Below are 19235 nucleotides of genomic sequence, written 5' to 3'. Positions count from 1 at the left end.
GAAGGAGTCCCGATAATTCGGAGGGTGAAAATCTTGTTGAGAAAATTGATAAAAGTGGGTTTGAAGAGGTCAAAACTTTAACTAGTGATGTGCCCACTCTTTTGGATTACAAAGAATTTAATTATGACAATTGATCTTTGATTGCTTGTATTTCTTTGCTGCAATCCATGATAAATTCACCACATGCCTATGAACAAAATAAAGCTTTTAATAATCATATTGTTGATGCTATGATGAAAGCTTTGGAAGAAAAGTTGGAATTATAGAAGTTTCAATTCCTAGAAAATTACATGATGAATGGGCAACTACTATCAAAGTTAAGATTAAAAATTATGATTTTTTTGCTTTATGTGACTTGGGTGCTAGTGTTTCTACAATTCCAAAATCTTTATGTGATGTGCTTGGTCTTACCGATATTGAAGAGTGTTCTTTAAATTTGCACTTGGCAGATTCTACTATTAAAAAGCCTATGGAAGAACTAATGATGTTCTTATTCTTGCAAATATGAATTATGTGCCCATAGATTTTATTGTTCTTGATATTGATTGCAATCCGTCTTGTCCAATTATTCTTGGTAGACCGTTTTTACGTACTATTGGTGTCGTGATTGATATGGAAGAAGGCAATATTAAATTTCAATTTCCACTAAGGAAGGGTATGGAACACTTCCCTAGGAAAAGAATTAGGCCACATATGAATCAATCATGAGGGCATCGTATGGATCTAGAAACAAAGATGACAATGCTTAGATCCGTGCTTTATGCCTAGCTAGGGGCGTAAAATGATAGCGCTTGTTGGGAGGCAACCCAATGAATAAAATTTATTTTTGTCTTTTGCTTTCTGTTCTTGAGTGTTTGCACAATTATGCTACTGTTATGATTGTGTTTTTTGTGTTTTAATTAGTGTTTGTGCCAAGCAAAGCCTTTGGGATCATGTTGAGTGATAGTTGATTTGATCTTGCTGAAAAACAGAAACTTTTGCGCTCACGAAAATAATTCTTGTTTTTAACAGAAGCGTGATAAAATACCAATTATTTTGCAGAAGATTAATATACAAATTTCTCACGTGGTCCTAATGTTTCAGAATTTTTAGAGTTACAGAAGTATTCAAAATATCCAGATTGCTACAGACTGTTCTGATTTTGACAGATTCTGATTTCTTTGCGTTGTGTGCTTGTTTTGATGATTCTATGGTTTTCTTTGAAGAGTTTTTGCCATATAAAAGTTGGAATACAGTAGATATAATGCAAGAATAAAATATGAGTGGGTTTGCAATAGTACTTATAGTAGTGATTTGCTTTCTTATAATAAAGGATCTCATGAAGGTTTTGTTGAGTTTTGTGTGATTGAAGTTTTCAAGTTTTGGGTGAGATTACGATGGATGAAGGAATAAGGAGTAAGAAGAGCCTAATCTTGGGGATGCCCATGGCATCCCAAGCTATTATCCAAAGAGAAGCAAGCAACTAAGCTTGGGGATGCCCGAGTGGCATCCCCTCTTTCTTCTAATGACCATCGGTATTTTACTCGGAACTATATTTTTATTCGTCACATTTTATGAGTTTTGCTTGGAGCGTCTTGTATGATATCAGTCTTTGCTTGTTTTGCTTTTTTATTTTAAGTCTTGAATCCTTGCTGGACACACCTATTTGAGAGAGCCAAATTTATGCCATGACTTGTTAGAATTGCTCTCTATGCTTCACTTAAATCTTTATGAGCTATGGAATTGCTCTAGTGCTTCACTTATATCTTTTTGAGCACGGTGTGCTTTGTTATTTTTTAAGAAATGCTCTCATGCTTTACTTAGATTTATTTGAGAGTTAGTATTTTTTTAGAAATTCTCTCTTGCTTCACTTAAATTATTTTGAGAGAAAGAAATATGATGCTCATGATCTTCAAAGTGATAGATATCCAAGGAGGATATAATAAAAACTTTCATGAAGATCATTGGAGAAAATAAACTTTATTCTTTGTAATAGTTTTGAGATATGATGATGTGATATCTGAGTCATGTTGATGGTAATTATGCTTTAGTAAGAATATTGGTGTTAAGGTTTGTGATTCCCCATGCAAGCACGAAAGTCAATAGTTATGCAATGAAATTATATCCTACTTGTGGTGCATTATTCGGTGTTAATTATGCTCAATGCTCGCTTACGAGATTTTTTGTTTCTTGGTTGGTCGCTTCTCAATCTTTTTGCTAGCCTTCATTTGCACTAAGTATGATCACTACTTGTGCATCAAAAATCCTTTAAACCAGTTTTGCCATATGAGTCCACCATACCTACCTATATGCAGTATTTCTGTGCCGTTCTAAGAAAATTTGTATGTGCCATCTCTAATTTTCAAAATAAACTTCTCTTTTGTGTGCTCGTACCGCTCATGAAATGGTAGGGGGTGGCTAATATATTTCCATGCTAGATGTGTTATTCTCACGATGAGTGTTTATTCACTTGTCATTGCACGAGAGTACGACAAAGGTATTAGGGATGCCTAGTCCCGAAATGAAAAATGAATTTACTTTATGTTGTCAAATAATAAATTCCTTGGAAAGTGTTGGTATGGACGGCACCCGTGGATACGGCTAGCCATGGAAAGTGAAAGTATGGTGGAAAAAGGAATAAACTTTATTTTCTGTTTGGGAACCGCCTATGATATATCTAGCATGGAAAGTATTGGGAACTACTCGATCGTTTTTGTTGACAGGAAAAGCATGCCTCCCAAAATGTTTTTATCTCTATCTTTTTCGCTTTGAGCTCCAGCCTCTACAAATCCCTACTTCCCTCCGCGAAGGGCCTTTCTTTTACTTTATCTTTTTCGCTTTGAGCTCCAGCCTCTACAAATCCCTACTTCCCTCCGCGAAGGGCCTTTCTTTTACTTTATGCAATTTTTATTTTTATTTGAGTCTCCATCTTCTCTTATAAAGCACCAACTAAGGGGCACTATGATCGTACTTGAGCATTGGGTGTAGCTAATATGCGAGTGTGTTTCATGAATGGATCAATGATTGAGCATAATGTGCTAGGGATAACTTACTTTAGCGTTGATATTTTGAAAGACACGGTTCCTTGTTGATATGCTTGAGTATTTAAGTCCTCATGTCAAAACTAGACTATTGCTTTGAACCATATAAAAGTCCAAATGTCCATGCTACAAAGAAAAGAATATGTGATGAACATGTTAGGCAGCATTCCACATCAAAAATTCTGTTTTTATCATTTACCTACTCGAGGACGAGCAGGAATTAAGCTCGGGGATGCTGATACGTCTCCAACGTATCTATAATTTTTTGTTTGTTCCATGCTGTTATATTATCATTCTTGGAAGTTTTACAATCATTTTATAATCATTTTATATCATTTTTTGGTACTAACCTATTGACATAGTGCCCAGTGCCAGTTGTTGTTTTCTGCATGTTTTTTACATCGCAGGAAATCAATACCAAAAGGAGTCCAAACGCAGCGAAACTTTTTGTGGAATTTTTATGGACCAGAAGACACCCAATGGGCCGGAGAAGCACCTGGAAGGTGCCCCAAGGGGGACACAACCCACCAGGGCGCGCCTGGGGCCCCAGGCGCGCCAAGGTGGGTTGTGCCCACCTGGCCCAGGCGCGCCCAGGTGGGTTGTGCCCACCTCGGTGGCCTCCCGCACCGCCTCTTTGCTCTATAAATACCCCAATATTTCAGAAACCCTAGGGGAGTCGGCAAAAATCAATTCCAGCCGCCGCAAGTTCCAGAACCACTAGATCCAATCTAGACACCATCACAGAGGGGTTCATCATGCTCATTGGTGCCTCTCCGATGATGCGTGAGTAGTCTTCTGTAGACCTACGGGTCTGTAGTTAGTAGCTAGATGGCTTCCTTTCTCTCTTTTGATTCTCAATACAATGGTCTCTTGGAGATCCATATGATGTAATTCTTTTTGCGGTGTGTTTGTTGGGATCCGATGAACTTTGAGTTTATGATCAGATCTATCTTTTTATCCATGAAAGTTATTTGAGTCTTCTTTGATCTCTTATATGCATGATTGATTATATCCTCGTATTTCTTCTCCGATATTTGAGTTTTGTTTGGCCAACTTGATCTATTTATCTTGCAATGGGAAGAGGTGCTTTGTGATGGGTTCGATCTTACGGTGCTTGATCCCAGTGACAGAAGGGGAACCGACACGGATGTATCATTGCTATTAAGGATAACAAGATGCGGTACGGTCTATTTCTACATAAATAGATCTTGTCTACATCATGTCATCATTCTTATTGCATTGCTCTATTTCTCCATGAACTTAATACACTAGATGCATGCTGGATAGCGATTGATGTGTGGAGTAATAGTAGTAGATGCAGGCAGGAGTCGGTCTACTAATCTTGGATGTGATGACTATATAATGATCATTGCCTGGATATCATCATGATAATGTGAAGTTCTATCAATTGCCCAACAGTAATTCGTTTACCCACCATTTGCTATTTTTCTCGAGAGAAGCCACTAGTGAAATCTACGGCCCCCGGGTCTCTTCTTTATTATATTTGCATTTGTGATCTATTTTTATTTGCTTTTATTTTTAGATCTATTAATCCCAAAATACAAAAATACCTTGCTGCACTTTATTTTAATTTGCATTTATTCGAGATCTATTTATCCAATCTATCATATTTTTATCCCGTCTACTTGCCAATTTCTAGCGCTGTTGCCCGAAAGGGATTGACAACCCCTTTAATACGTCGGGTTGCGAGTTTTTGTTATTTGTGTGCAGGTGCCGTTCACGTTGTGTTGCGTGGTTCTCCTACTGGTTCGATAACCTTCGTCTCATCACTGAGGGAAATACCTACCGTAGTTGTGCTGCATCATCCCTTCCTCTTTGGGGAAATACCGACGTAGTTCAAGCCGCATCAATTATCACAGAAAGAAATAACATGCTCATCTAATTCATCAACCAAAAGGTCTTTAACTAAAGCAATGCTAGGTTCAACCTTAATTTGCTCAGGAGGTGCAGAAGTTCTAACATGACTTTTTCTAATAACAGAAGAAACTCTAGAATGCTCTTTAATTCTAGCAGGAAAAGGAGGTTTCTCAAAATAAGTAGTAGGAACAACTAGATTAACATTGTAAACAATAGTTTTCTCCTCCTTGAGTTCTGGCGGTTCTTCCTTAATATCTAAAGGAGGATGGTATTTGAACCATTTTTCCTTAGGAAGATCAACATATGTAGAAAATGATTCACAAAAAGAAGCTACTATCTCATAGTCGAGTCCATACTTAGTGCTAAACTTGTGAAAAGCATCGGTTTCCATAGAAGATTTAACACAATCAAACTTAGGATTTATACCTGACTCATTACCTTTGTCGATCTCCCAATCCTCATAGTTGCGCTTAATCTTCTCAAGAAGATCCCATCTGAATTCAATAGTCTTCTTCATAAAAGAGCCAGTTGAAGAAGAATCAAGCATAGTTCAATCATTATGACAAAGCCGAGCATAACAGTTTTGAAGAATTATTATTTCTCTTGAGAGCTCATGATTGGGGCATGTGTGAAGCATATACTTAAGCCTCCCCCAAGCTTGAGCGATAATTTCTCCTTCACGAGGCCAAAAATTATAGATATAGTTCCGATCCTGCTGGGCAGCCCTCCTCCGATCCTGATGGACCAAATGCATAGGATAAAATTTCTGATGGAATTCCAATTTTAACTGATTCCAATCCCATGTATCAATATCATCGCATAACCTATACCATGTCGAGGCCTTTCCCTCCAAAGATAAAGGGAATACTTTCTTCTTAGCTCTATCTCCAGATAAACCTGCAAGCTTAAACAATCCACAAATTTCGTCCACATAGATCAAGTGCATATCAGGATGTTTAGTACCATCTCCCGCATAAGGATTAGCTAGCAGTTTCTCAATAAGACCAACAGGAATTTCATAAGCAACATCTTCAGTATCATCAATAGGTGGTGGAGAGGCAACTCTAGTGGTTTTCGATCAAGGTGAAGATACCCCGAACAAGCCTCTCAAAGTATTACTTTCCATTATGACAAGTAACAGTAAATTTCAGCACGTAGCAAAAATGTTTCCTTACCGATTTCCACTTACCAAAGGTGCTTCACTCCCCGGCAACGATGCCAGAAAAGAGTCTTGATGACCCACAAGTATAGGGGGTCAATCGTAGTTCTTTCGATAAGTAAGAGTGTTGAACCCAACGAGGAGCAGGAGGAAATGGCTAGCAGTTCTCAATAAGGATATTTCTCCAAACACTGAAACAAGCGATATCAAGTAGTTTGATAGCAAGGTAATTTGTAACGAGTAGCAAGTGACAAATGTAAATAAGGTGCAGCAAGATAGCCCAATCCTTTTTAATGCAAAGGACAGGCCAGAACAAGTACTTATAATGAGAAAAGCGTTCTTGAGGACACGCAGGATTTTCATCTAGTCACTTTCACCATGTTCATTTGATTCGCGTTCGCTACTTTGATGATTTGATATGTGGGTGCCGGTGCTTGGGTGCTGTTCTTACATGAACAATCCCCCCACTTATGATTACCCCCTCTCGCAAGCATCTGCAACTATGAAAAAAGAATTAAGACAAAGTCTAACCATAGCATTAAACATGTGGATCCAAATCAGCCTCTTACGGAATAGCGCATAAACTGGGGTTTAAGCTTCTGTCACTCTAGCAACCCATCATCTAATACTACTCCACAATGAGTTCCCTTAGGCCCATGAATGGTGAAGTGTCATGTAGTCGACGTTCACATGACACCACTAAGAGAATCACAAGATACATATCATCAAAATATCGAACGAATACCGAATTCACATGATTACTTATGACAAGACTTCTCCCATGTCCTCAAGAACAAAAGTAACTACTCACACATCATCATCATGTTCATGATCAGAGAGGGAATAAATGACATGAAAGATCTGAACATTTAGTAATTCACCAAGCAAATCCTCTAGCATCAACTACGATAAGTAATCAACGCTACTAGCAACACACAAGTACTAATCTAATGTTTTGACACAAAGATTAAATACGAGAGATGAACTAGGGATTTAGATGAGATGGTGATGTGGTTGATGATGATGAAGATTGGTCCTCCCACGATGAGAGGGTTGTTGGTGATGACAAAGGCTTCGATTTCCCCCTCCCGGAGGGAAGTGTCCCTGGCAGAATCTGCCCGCCGGAGATCCAAATTGCTCCTGCTCTAGTTCCGCCTCGTGGCGGCGGCGCCTCGTCTTGAAAGTCTCCCCCTAAAAGTTTTAGGGTAAAATGACTTATATACCAGAAGGAGAGGGTCGGAGGTGGGCCAGGGGCTTCACACAACACCAGGGCGCGCCCCTGGGGGGCGCCCAGGTGCTGTGTGAGCACCTGGCAGCCCTCCTCCGGTTGTTCTCTAGCCCAGTATTTTTTTATATATTCCAAAATAATTCCTTGTGGAATTTCATCCCATTTGGAGATATGCACAATAGGTATCTCTGTTGTAGCTTTTTTAGGCCCTGAAATCCAGCTGCAGGTATTCTCCCTTCTTGTGTAAATCTTGCATATTAAGAGAGAAAATGAATTAGAAATACTCCATGAAGTGCTATATTGATCAAAAACTTAATATATGACAGCAATAAAACATGATGCAAAATGGACGTATCAGAGTGCAAGCAAGTTGTGCACACTGATAGGCCGATAATTCTAATTAAAGGTTAAACGACTAAATCGATATAAAATGGTGAAAAAAATCCCCATACAAACAAGTCTAAAAACCGTGTCACCTAGGGAAAGCACCGAACCCTAATAAACACACCCAACTATCGCCGGAGAGGGCTGCAGTCTGCCCTCTTGCTCGGAGCAGTGGAGTTCCGATCCTGTCAGCGGATAGCAAGGATCAAGGACATCGACTACGAAGGCACGTGTAAACGATAGGAGGCCAATAAATCCACTCCACACTAGAAACAAAGCAAGCCCGAGGGCGCCGGCACACTACAACTGTATGTCACCTGAATTCCTAGACGATGCCTCGGAGAGGGTAATGACGCAACACGCTGCCGTCGTTGAGCCCAAGAGGTAAGCGAATGCATCACCATCGCCGACAAATTGTATCCACTTCCATAGGTGTTGTGGATCGCCGGCCCATGTATGTTGTATGTTCGCTCCGTTGCGTCAAGTAAAAAAAAGGAAAAACCATCACCCGCCCCCAACCCCTGCCCGATCCGAAACCCTAGTTGTCACTGCCATCGTCGTGACTCCGGCGGGCAGCCATTTCCAATCGTTGGCGTTAGGCTGATTGGCGTCGCCTTGCACGCTTCCCTCATGCACAGGGCGCCATGGTGGCCGCCCTCCCCCGGCGCCAACACGCCGTTGTCTGCACTCCTCCACCCTGTACGCATTGTCTCCCCTGGTGGAAGGCGCCATCACGCCTCCCTCGGCGCTCCTTCCTCTCCTACACCGTCGATCAAGCCGAGGATGACATCGACGCCCTGCTTATGTTGACGACAGAAGGTTTGCAGATTTGAATTTTGTTTGTCGCCTTTGTAATTCATTACACATTGAAATGGGGTGAAAAACAATTCACTCACTACCTGAACAATTTAACAGTGGTTTCGTGCACATCTTAAGGATTCTGAGTAAATTCGTGGAGTGGTAGAGCTTCAACAGCTTTGAGTCCACCCCTTCTTTCTTCGATGGGAGGTGGAGTGGTGACTTCTAAGAACCCACAAGTATGGGTCACAACAGTCTTCAATGAGAAGTATCACAACTAAAATTTATTGAGTCGGCACAAGGATCCAGAAAATATTTATAAGCTTTACCAGTTTAGTTGTCAATTCAATCACACCTGAAAACAAGTACTTGGTCAAGATAATTTACTATTAACAAGTGCAATGGACAGATGGTTATTTAATTACAGTAGAGTAACAATAGTAGTAGTACCCAATAGTTTACACGTACATCTTAAAGAGAGCACCAATTATAAAAAAGCATAGACATTGATGTCTATTATGCACTTCTATTGTTGTAGACATTGTTGGGTCTCCAAGTGCAGAGGGTTGTAGGACAACAACAAATTTCTTTTAAGTGGATGGCCTATGATTTATCGATCCGCGGGTGGTGTAGGTTGAAAATGGTCTGTCTCGAACAACTCTACAATCAAATACAAGTAGTCTCTTGGGTCCCAAACACGCCTTACACAATTGTTAATTGTGGACTACTTTGACGAGGAGGTTGAGAATTTGGATGGAAACAATATTTTTTGTATTTTCAGAATAAAATAGGACAACAAGAGTAGTAAGAGCGACTAAAACGGTGTCTCAAGGCATGCAAAGATGGCCTAGGGTTCATACTTACATTATGGTAACTCTCAACATCATTAACATAGTTAAACAACGTGATATAACCTAAAAAATACAGTAAAGAATCACTCTAAAGTTTCTCTATTGTTATCAGATCAAAAAGGGATAAGATAACATAGGTATGGCTAGGCACACATCTAAGTTGGTCTTTCTAATCTATAAGGCACGCCCTAATGTCACCTCAGGCAATCCAAAACTCGTACTAAACAATCATCTCATGATCATTATTGTTCTAATATCAATCCATACAGTCATCCTATTGTCACTACGGGCATATCCGATAATTATACTAGATAAGAATCACTCATTGATTCCCAAAAGATTTAATCCAACAGAAAAAACTTTATAAATGAGCAAGGTTCAATTCACCAAAAAGATAATATGAGGGGGTACATCACATAATTGAACTCCATTAACAAAGCCAATGACCATAATCATCATCAGAAACGAACATAATCAATGAAGAGAGTAGATCACACAGTTACTGGTACAAACCCTCAACCCTGAGGGTGAACTACTCCTAGATCATCATAGGAGCATCAAAGGATGATAAAGATGTCGATGAAGATCACTTGCCCCCCTCTGACAAGGTGATGGAAACGGGATAAGCGAAGATCGCCTTGGATCAAGAACCGGCCGCGATGGAAAAATTGGGTTTAAAATACAAGAGGTGTTTTTATTATATATATAAAGCCAGAGGCGAGAATCGGGGGAATGGAGGCCTAGGGTGGCCATGAGACCACACTACGCACCCTAGCTTTTCTAGGATGCCTGGATGAGTGGGCAGCTGGTGGGCCCCCTCTAGGTGGGTTTTTGGCATAGTGGCTTTTCTGCTATGAAACTTCGCCTTGTATTCTTGTTTGATTTTTTGGGCTTCGGAAAATTTATTTATGCAAAGTACAAAAACAATCAGAAAAACAACAATTTTCTCTGGAAATTGATATAATAGGTTAGTCTAAAAAAAGTCAAAACTATGCCAAAATGATATAATTGTAACATGAAACAAAATAATAATGATAGATACATTTTTTATATAATTATAGCATGACAGATTAAATAAATGCATGACTTGTTGATGTCACATACTCACACGTTACCTTCCACATCACCTAAATGTATGGGTAATCTTGATCGCAGACCATACACAATTGAGACGATGATATAGAAAATATGCATTACAAGTGCATGGTAAGTATATTTCTCCAAGAGCCGTGACATTTTAGAAAAGTTTTTTTTATCAAATATTAAATATTTGGCATGAAAAAGACATTTGGAATAAAGGGATATCAATTTGTCAACAAGATGAAAATAAAAAGGTTAGTTCCATTGTCTCGTTTGCTCTTATAAGTCATTTTCTAACCTTCTTAGGTATATTTCTCAAAGTTATACATGATCAGAGAATGAAATTATATTTTACGCAAAAGAACAAACCCTCAAAGTCGTGGTTTTGTAAGATTTTTAGTATCTTTGATACAACGCTTATACAACCGAATCCTACGACGTCGGTAGGACTGGACTCTACGATATAAGATTCTCCCTTATGGTCCTATCATGGTCGTAGAATTCAGATACTATTTAGACAAACATGATATTGCATGTTATTCCCATACCCAAAATCCTTGTTCAAAATGATGTGTTTTTTAAGAAAAGATACCAAAAGGACATCAAACTGATGATTGTGTACTCCGTCCGTTAGTGAAAAGATGGCCTATAACTTTCGTCTCATGGTGCAATGTTTTTTTTTTTGCGAATATCATGGTGCAATGTTTGACGAAGTATGTACGACAAACTATTCATAATCACAATATCAAATAGGTATAATATAAAATACTTTATTGTGTATTTTGGGATACTAATTTTACTAGCATCGAAATACGTCTACATATATTTGTTTGAGCGACAAGTAATATGGATCGGAGGGAGTATTGTTGCCGTTTATAGTTTTTTCTACAAACATGGTCAAACTTTACACCGTTTTTTTCTTTTCAAATGAACTTTACAACACTTGAATCGGGAGAAAAATTATATACCTTGTTTCGGATGACGGAGGGGTATATCGACTTTAGCATTGGTGAGACCGAGTTTTTCTGGGCCTGGCTTTGAAAAGCCCAATCCTAAAATCCCAAGCCCTAGCTCGACTTGAAATACGAACAATGCCATTTATCATCAAAATCACTAATTAAGGGATACACTCTAGTACTTTACAAAGGTCACTCTCACTGGTCGCAACCTGGGAGTTTTCCCTTTTTTCATGGATTTGTTTATTCAAAAAAAATTATCTCTTAAACCGTGCCTCGAAATCAGAAACCTTTTTCACTGTTGGATTTCGCGTGTCGAGATCTTCGGAACTAGATCCCATGTTAATAGGTTTTGACCTTTTTTCATAAAAGAAGGAAGAAGAAAAAGGCGAGGCGGAAGCACGATTTTTTTCTCACTTTTTTTCTATTTACGAGAGGCACAGTTATGCCTCTCGCGGAAGCAAATTTGCGCCTCTAAGCGAAGCAAATTTGTTCCTCTCACGGAAAAAAAAATACATTTTTCTCTTTTCGTTAGGGCAGCTGTACCTTTTGTGAAAGCAAACCTGTACCTTCATGAGAAATAATCTCGTGTTTTTTCCGTTTCCGAAGTCTCCCGTGAAAAAGAATCTGTGCCTCCAGGAGAAGCAAATTTATGCCTCTAGCGAAAGAAAAAATCACAATTTTCCTCTATTTCCGAGAGGCACATATGTGCGTCTCACGGAAGAAAAAACATATTTTTTCGGGCAATCTTTTTGTCCTAGAAAAACCAAAAAGCTAGAAAAGTAAAAAAACATCTAAAACCCAAAAACTCCTAAAGAAAAAATAAAAAAAATCCTGAGCAAGCACCCAGCACGCGACACGTGGCGGTGGCTGAGAACGCGTCAAAAGTGCCCTTGAGGGCTCCCACAAGGGCTACCCCTCAGTTAGTTGCTCTCATTTCTCATTGTATAGAATATTAATGTCTATATTTTGTTACAATCCTAGATTTTTGGTATCCTGGGCCTTTTATCGGGCTTGACTCTTGGGCAAAAAATATAGTCCAAGCCCGCCCCGACCATGGGCTTCAGGCTGGTTGGTGCTGTCGGGCCGGGCTGCTCACACTAGACCAAAACCACAACAATCCACCGGTACTTCCATGCTCTCGTCCGATTGGTTGCTCTGCCTCTCACACGGATCGCCAATGCCCATCCAACGGCCCACACCCATCGTCCCCCATCCGCGAACGCTCCGGATCGAAGCACCGCCCCCGTCCTCCACACCAGCCCGGAGCAGAAACACAGAAACACACACACACACAGAAAGCACAAACGCACGCACACTCCCCCACCGCACAAAACAAAGGCTAAAAAAACCCCGAGGAAATCGACCGGGAGAAAAGGGGGCGAAAAAGCAGAGCGAAGGAGGAGAGAAGCTTCGGAGCTCGGGATCGGCGATGGAGACGGGAGCGAAGGCGCCGAAGAAGGCCGGGCGCCGGGCCGGCGGCGGCGGCCCCAAGAAGAAGTCCGTCTCGCGCTCCGTCAAGGCCGGCCTCCAGTTCCCCGTGGGCCGCATCGGGCGCTACCTCAAGCACGGGCGCTACGCCAAGCGCGTCGGCTCCGGCGCCCCCGTCTACCTCGCCGCCGTCCTCGAGTACCTCGCCGCCGAGGTGGGCCACGCCGCGCGCGCCAGGCGCGGAAGGACTAGCTCCGATTCACCTCTGTTTTTTACCTCCTTTTTTTTTGTCTGGCAGCTCCTCGAGCTAGCGGGGAACGCGGCGCGGGACAACAAGAAGAACCGGATCATCCCGCGGCACGTGCTGCTCGCGATCCGCAACGACGAGGAGCTCGGGAAGCTGCTGGCCGGCGTCACCATCGCCTACGGAGGCGTCCTGCCCAACATCAACCCCGTGCTGCTTCCCAAGAAGGCCGCTGCGGCGGCTACCAAGGAGCCCAAGGCAGGCACGACCAAGTCTCCCAGGAAGTCCCCCGCCAAGAAGGCGGCCGACGCTTAGGCCCGGCACTCGCTATGCCGGTGCCCCGTCCCACCCTCTCCCTCCTCTCTGTTTGTCTCTCTGTCTCGGTTCAACCGTAAGCACCTAGTTGTCAGTCGTCGTCGTGGTCGTCGTTGCTGCATGCCATCGTTGTCATGGATCGATTGCTGCTTGTTTGAACTTGTTTTGCGTGGCTTCCGCATAGGTGCCAATCAGCTTGTACTCTGTAGCTTGATTAACACCGCTGTATGTTCGTTTAAGTGCGTAGGTGAAGGAAAGGGAGGGAGGGGAAGGGAAACTGTGAATGTCTGTTTGTAATAAAATTGTGAAGATGTGAAAATATCAAGGACTACTATTCTGGTTGTTCTCTTTTGCTGCACGCTAAGACCGATTTCTTGTGTTTATCTGGTTGCTTTGGGCATGTTTAGCTTCTTTGCAGCCTTTGGAGGAAAGCTATTGGGGTGCGGATCATTGGGGGGATGTTCCTATCACTTGGTAATGTTTTGAGTTTCTAAGTGAAAACCTTGTAGCTTGTAAACGGAATAGGCCATTGAGTGGCTGTGCTGTTGAATTCTTGTTATGTTGATTCAACTGGTAGGATGCAAAAATGTCGGCCCTGGTGCTGATAGAAATCAAAGTTGGGTGTTCACTCTGTCTGCATTTCAACCTTTTCTTACGAGTCCTTGTTTTCATTTCAATTGGTTAATCAACGACATGTTATAATGGTTCATTATTTTGTAATACAAAGTTTGTTGCATATACTCATGAAATGCCAGTTTGTAATAAGATTGTGAAGATTTGAAATATTAAGGGGTATTTTGATTGTCTATTTGTGCTTTTGCTGCATGCTGATACTGATTCTTGAGTTCATTTGGTTGCTTTGTGCATGTTTGGTAATTTGGTTGTTTGCAGCAGAAAGATGTTGGGGTATGGATTGTTGGGAAGATATTGTCTCACATGATAATGTTCATATTTCAAAGTGGAAACCTTATAGCTTGTAACTGGAATTTGGAACATTATGTGGTTGCGCAAATGATTCTTGTTATGCTGGTTCAACGGGTAGGTTCCAAAAATGTCGTGGTGCTTATAGAAATCAAATCAACTATACCTTATGTTTGCATTTCAATTTTTTCTTATGAGACTTTGTTTGCATTTTGTTGTTAGATCGATGATATTGCTGTAAAGGTAATGTTATTTCGTGTTGTTGAGAACATATAATTTTGAAAATTGTTAATTAGATGACATGGTGGCATATATCTTCTTCCATTTTGAGATAAGATTGGTTCCTAGATTATGGCAACATATGTACATGAATTGTAAGTCACAACTCCTGTTAAATCTATGAATACAGTAAATGGGTACAATTATGTCCTGTTACATGCATGTCTTATATATATATATCTTTTACATTGTAATTATGTAAAGAGTTATGAAGATGGCAGATAGCGTAAGTTGCAGCGACCACGCTTGCTGGTAGTATACTTGTTATTTTCTGTTTTCTTCTTTTGGGTTCTCTCTTGTCTTAATTGTACAGTTGCGAATTCTCTAATAGTTGAGATGTCATAATGTTTTACTCTGTCATATTTATTATGTCTACCATCATTTTAGATTTGTCAAAATTGTTATCCAGGTTGAGGTAGAGCTTTGTCTTTAGAAATGACACCATTGATGACCGGGAACACTAAAACTTTGATGTCAGATTTTTAGGCATGGCAAATCTGACATTTTTCATGGCAATTTATATTGGCGTGATGATGGCAATTCAGTTTGTAAGAACGGCAATTTTTTGACAAAAAAATGAACTGAAACGGATTTGCCATGCTCGCAAACTATACATGCCATCCTCGGAGAACATAATTTGTCATGAAAATCATTCGATTTGCCATGGTAAAAAATTTGACGTCAGATTTGTAGTGGAGTCCTATTGGAGTCTTTGGTAAATTTATGAACATCTTTGGAGGCATCCAAGTGTATGGTTTGTTAACTTTTGTCGGTGGGCGACTGGGTGTCGTCCAACTATATGTTTCATGGTGCAATACTCTTTATGTTGTTTTATTGACTGTGATAAGAACCGGGGAGGAATTAGGGTAAACCACCATAAATCCTTTGGTTTTTCTATGATGCATTTGGAGAAAAAGTAGCTCATTTTTTTGTTATTAAACTTTTGTATCTCCTTGATAAGGCCTAGTGCCACAGCCCAGTGTTACAAAATGTTGTCCTTGCACTAGCTAGTTCACCCACAACTATAATTGTTAGAGAATTGTGGACAATATATTTCAACATTTCCTCTCATCTCCAAGCCTGCATAGATTGATGTCAGCCAGGAATCATATATTTCAACAATATTGATTAAACTGAGCCTGTTGAATATAGAGGTTGATGGACTAAGTGTGTAATGCTGACTCTTTTTGTTTTTGTTTTTGTTTTGTGTGCGGCAGAAGTAATGGTGTTTGTGTGTTCCTCAATATTGCACATGTGGTCAACGTTATGTAGTATATAGTTTATGTTATCACACATGTGAGTCCTTGATACATGTGCCTTTTGATTGGTGTTTTAAGTTGTATTTTCTTTGTTTTCATTGGTAACTTGATTTCCTACTCGTTTTGGCTTTTCTCTTAATTTGCAGCATTCATTTATGTCGTTTATTTGTAGCTTACTAATGGTTGTCTTGAAAGAGTGTCATCTCACCAACTTCTAGTGAAACCATCAAGCACAAATCCACTAGTTTTCTGCCAAACATCATCAATTCATCATATGATGGACAACCCATTCAATCAAGACATTATTTGATTTAATTGTGTTGGAGTTGAATTGGTTTATATGATTTTATAATGGAACCTTTACGGTGTGGCTTTCTAGATATGTTCATGAGTCTTGCTATGCACACGACGAAGTCAGACGATGCACGCACGATGGATTAAATCTGGCCGAACATTCGTTGATTGTAAAGTGCGCCGGCCGCTGGATGTATGTGTCGTGCATAGATCGGGCATTTGTGTCGTGCATGGAGCACTTTCGTATGTTCATTGTCGTTTAGGTTAACTAGTAGGATGAAGCATGCTCCACTTCAGGAAACAAGGCTAGGAACTTGTAGAGATGAAAAGTAACTCTAGATATATATGAAAAACTTGCACAAGAAACTAATGAAATCCAAAGTAACCCATGTATGTCAATGGTATCAATCTATTCAATGTAAGAAGTAGTGATGAAGAGAAAACAAGGTTCTGTTGGGAAAATTATGAAGATGCAATGTTGCTAAATTATCTCCCTCTCTAGTCTAACTTAATACTACCTCTGTAACTTAATGTAAGACGCGAGCAGTAGTTAGACACTACACGGATACCTTTTATTATGATGGAGCTAGTTTTGTTGTTGCAAAAACTCATACCGACGGTTTTTTGTTATAGACTTAAGATATAGATATGCTATTGGAGATGCTGGGTTAAGCAGAGGTGGTTCTGGTCCATTTCATTTGGTGTAACAAGACCTGTTCTTATTGATCACCAATTGCTTGTAATGACTCTCTCCCTTCTTAATGATGAAAATGACAGGCAATGTGTTACTTGTTCTTGAAAAAAGAAGTTTCAAACTCACCCATTAGGAAGCCGCATGAGTTTATTTACTGAGGGTAGAAAGACATCTACCGTGATTTACAAGAAGATGACGCCAATCACTAGGATACAGCTGTAGAAGTAAATTAGGGAGGTTTAAACTGGAACAGATAGACATAGAGTCCATAGCGATTACAATAGTACTCCCTTCGTTTCAAAATAGATGAATCAATTTTGCACAAACTTTAATATAAAATTAGTATAAAGTTGGGTCATCTATTCTAGAACCGACATGTGATCTTAACTACTCCAAATTTGTCACACTCCGTACCAGCAAGTCAACCCAGCCTTCTTCTCATATCCCCTCCAATCCAATCCGCCATCAATCCAAGAAGCTAGTAGCAGGCGGCAACACTATGAGCTGGTCCGACCTGCCAGCCGAGCTCGTTGCCGGGATCGCGGACAGGATCACCGAGCATGCGGACCTCGCGCGCTTCCGGTCGGTGTGCCCATCTTGGCGCTCGGCCTCGGCGGAGCACGCCGCGCGCCGCCGCACCCCCCTGCTCCTCCTGCCCTCCCAGAGCTACTCCCGCGTCGACCGCTGTCTCTGGTCCCCCGCCGACGACAGCATCAAGGAGACCCCCATGCCCGCCGCGTGCGGCCGCTCCTTCCTCTTCGCCTCGCCTCGCGGCTGGACGCTCGGCGTGGCCAACGACCTCTCGGCCACGCTGCTGCAACCATTCACCGGCGCGTCGGAGAGCCTGCCCGCGCTGCCGCCATCCTTCCACGACGAATATGAGAAGATCCTCCGTGACATGGTATGGGATCGGTCCCCTGACGCCGTCATGATCTCGGCGGGCAAGGGCGGGTTCTTCTGCAAGCTGCCGGGCGACGGCGGGTCATGGAGCGCCGCCGGATCCTCGCAAACGGCTGCCGTCAGCAGCATCACCTACGACGACGGTACGTTTTACCTTCTGGACGGGCCAGCCCGCAGTGTCACGGCCGTGGACGCCGCAACTTTCGCCGTGACCGCCGTAGCCGAGCCACCAGATCTGGTGTCGCCCAGACACTCTTGGTGCACACCCGAGTCCACGCTCGTCGTGTCCTCCGGCGAGCTGCTCCTCATCGTCAGGACGCACCTCTTGTTCCAAGTAGCACCATACGGCTCGGGGGGCCTCTTCAAGGTCTTCCGCACGGACAGCCGGAGCCTGGCAGCCGGATGGTCGGAGGTCGCCGGCGGCGGCATCGGCAACCGCGCCCTGTTCGTGGACCATCTCCGCGGCTTCTGCGTGGAGGCCAACGGGCTCAACGGGGTGCGGAGGAACTGCGTGTACGTGGCCAGCTCGCACGAGATGGTGAACGACGACTACGGGCTGGACGTTTATGGGAGGTACACCGTCTCCGTGCTCGACCTCGACGAGCTCACCACCCAGGATCTCTCGTACGGGAACCTGTTGAACTGCATGTGTGGTAGATTCTGGCAGTGGCCTTCTTGGATCATGCCAAATCCGCACTGATCCAAACAAAACTCTCAGTGCTTTGTTGCAGGAATAAGAGCTGTTAATTTCGACTTTTCGACCAGGTATCCAGTCAGCACTGATGCTACGATATTCAGGTTTTTGTTTTGCGAATAGATATTCAGGTTTTATTTGAAATATTTGTCAGACGTGCTATGGGTTTTACAGCTGAAGATCTACATACAACTTCGTACTAAATCAACGACAATTAATATGGATCGAAGAGAATAGTTAATTTTCGACCAGATCAGCACGGATGATACGATGTTCAGGTTTTATTTGCAATATTTGTCAGACGTGTTTTGGGTTACAAGTGTGATGTGGTTTAATTTGCAAATTTTGGATTATGAAACGATTCACTCTGTTGCTACGAATAAAATGTCCATTGTTCATGGCCCGGCCCGGCACAGCATTCCCGGACGTGCCATCCCGGCACACCACTGCGATATGCAAAGGTAATGTTGCGTTCATCAGCAATTCCCATTCATAGCAGTTTTCCCTCACCATGGGAAGTGACATATGAAAAGGATGATGAGAATGACCTTTTTTGTTTTCCTGAACAGTCAATTTGCAAGAGTACATAATTAGTAATCGTATCTCTGCTTCAAATATATAAATAGTTTCATATTGTGATACATTGCTCAATGCCTTGCAAACAAAAAACAGGAAGAGAAAAAAACTATCAAAACAATGAAATCACGTGACAGAACCAAATTAAAAAAGCAAAAATGCAAAGTATACAAATATTGTAAAATTGTGATATGAAATGCACGCATCACCCCCCCCCCCCCCCCCAAACACAAGCTTCATTGAACTGATGATAAGCTCCATCAACAACACTTAA

At 41.6% G+C, this 19235-nt stretch overlaps 2 protein-coding genes across 2 annotated transcripts; both read left to right on the top strand.

The window, feature by feature from the left end:
- Positions 1-12647: 12647 nt before the first annotated feature.
- Positions 12648-13686, top strand: LOC109755895 (histone H2A). Its single transcript, XM_020314772.4, has 2 exons — positions 12648-12999; positions 13084-13686. The coding sequence occupies exons 1-2, from the start codon at positions 12787-12789 to the stop codon at positions 13342-13344; spliced, it is 474 nt and encodes a 157-aa protein (XP_020170361.1). The 5' UTR covers positions 12648-12786; the 3' UTR covers positions 13345-13686.
- A 3517-nt stretch (positions 13687-17203) lies between these two features.
- On the top strand, positions 17204-18770 carry LOC109755896 (putative F-box protein At4g22660). Its single transcript, XM_020314773.4, has 2 exons — positions 17204-18456; positions 18540-18770. The coding sequence occupies exon 1, from the start codon at positions 17291-17293 to the stop codon at positions 18389-18391; it is 1101 nt and encodes a 366-aa protein (XP_020170362.1). The 5' UTR covers positions 17204-17290; the 3' UTR covers positions 18392-18456; positions 18540-18770.
- Positions 18771-19235: the final 465 nt, after the last annotated feature.

This window comes from Aegilops tauschii, chromosome 1 (assembly GCF_002575655.3).
Source record: "Aegilops tauschii subsp. strangulata cultivar AL8/78 chromosome 1, Aet v6.0, whole genome shotgun sequence".
Classification (NCBI taxonomy): Eukaryota; Viridiplantae; Streptophyta; class Magnoliopsida; order Poales; family Poaceae; genus Aegilops; species Aegilops tauschii.
This window is presented reverse-complemented; position numbering and strand designations above follow the sequence as displayed.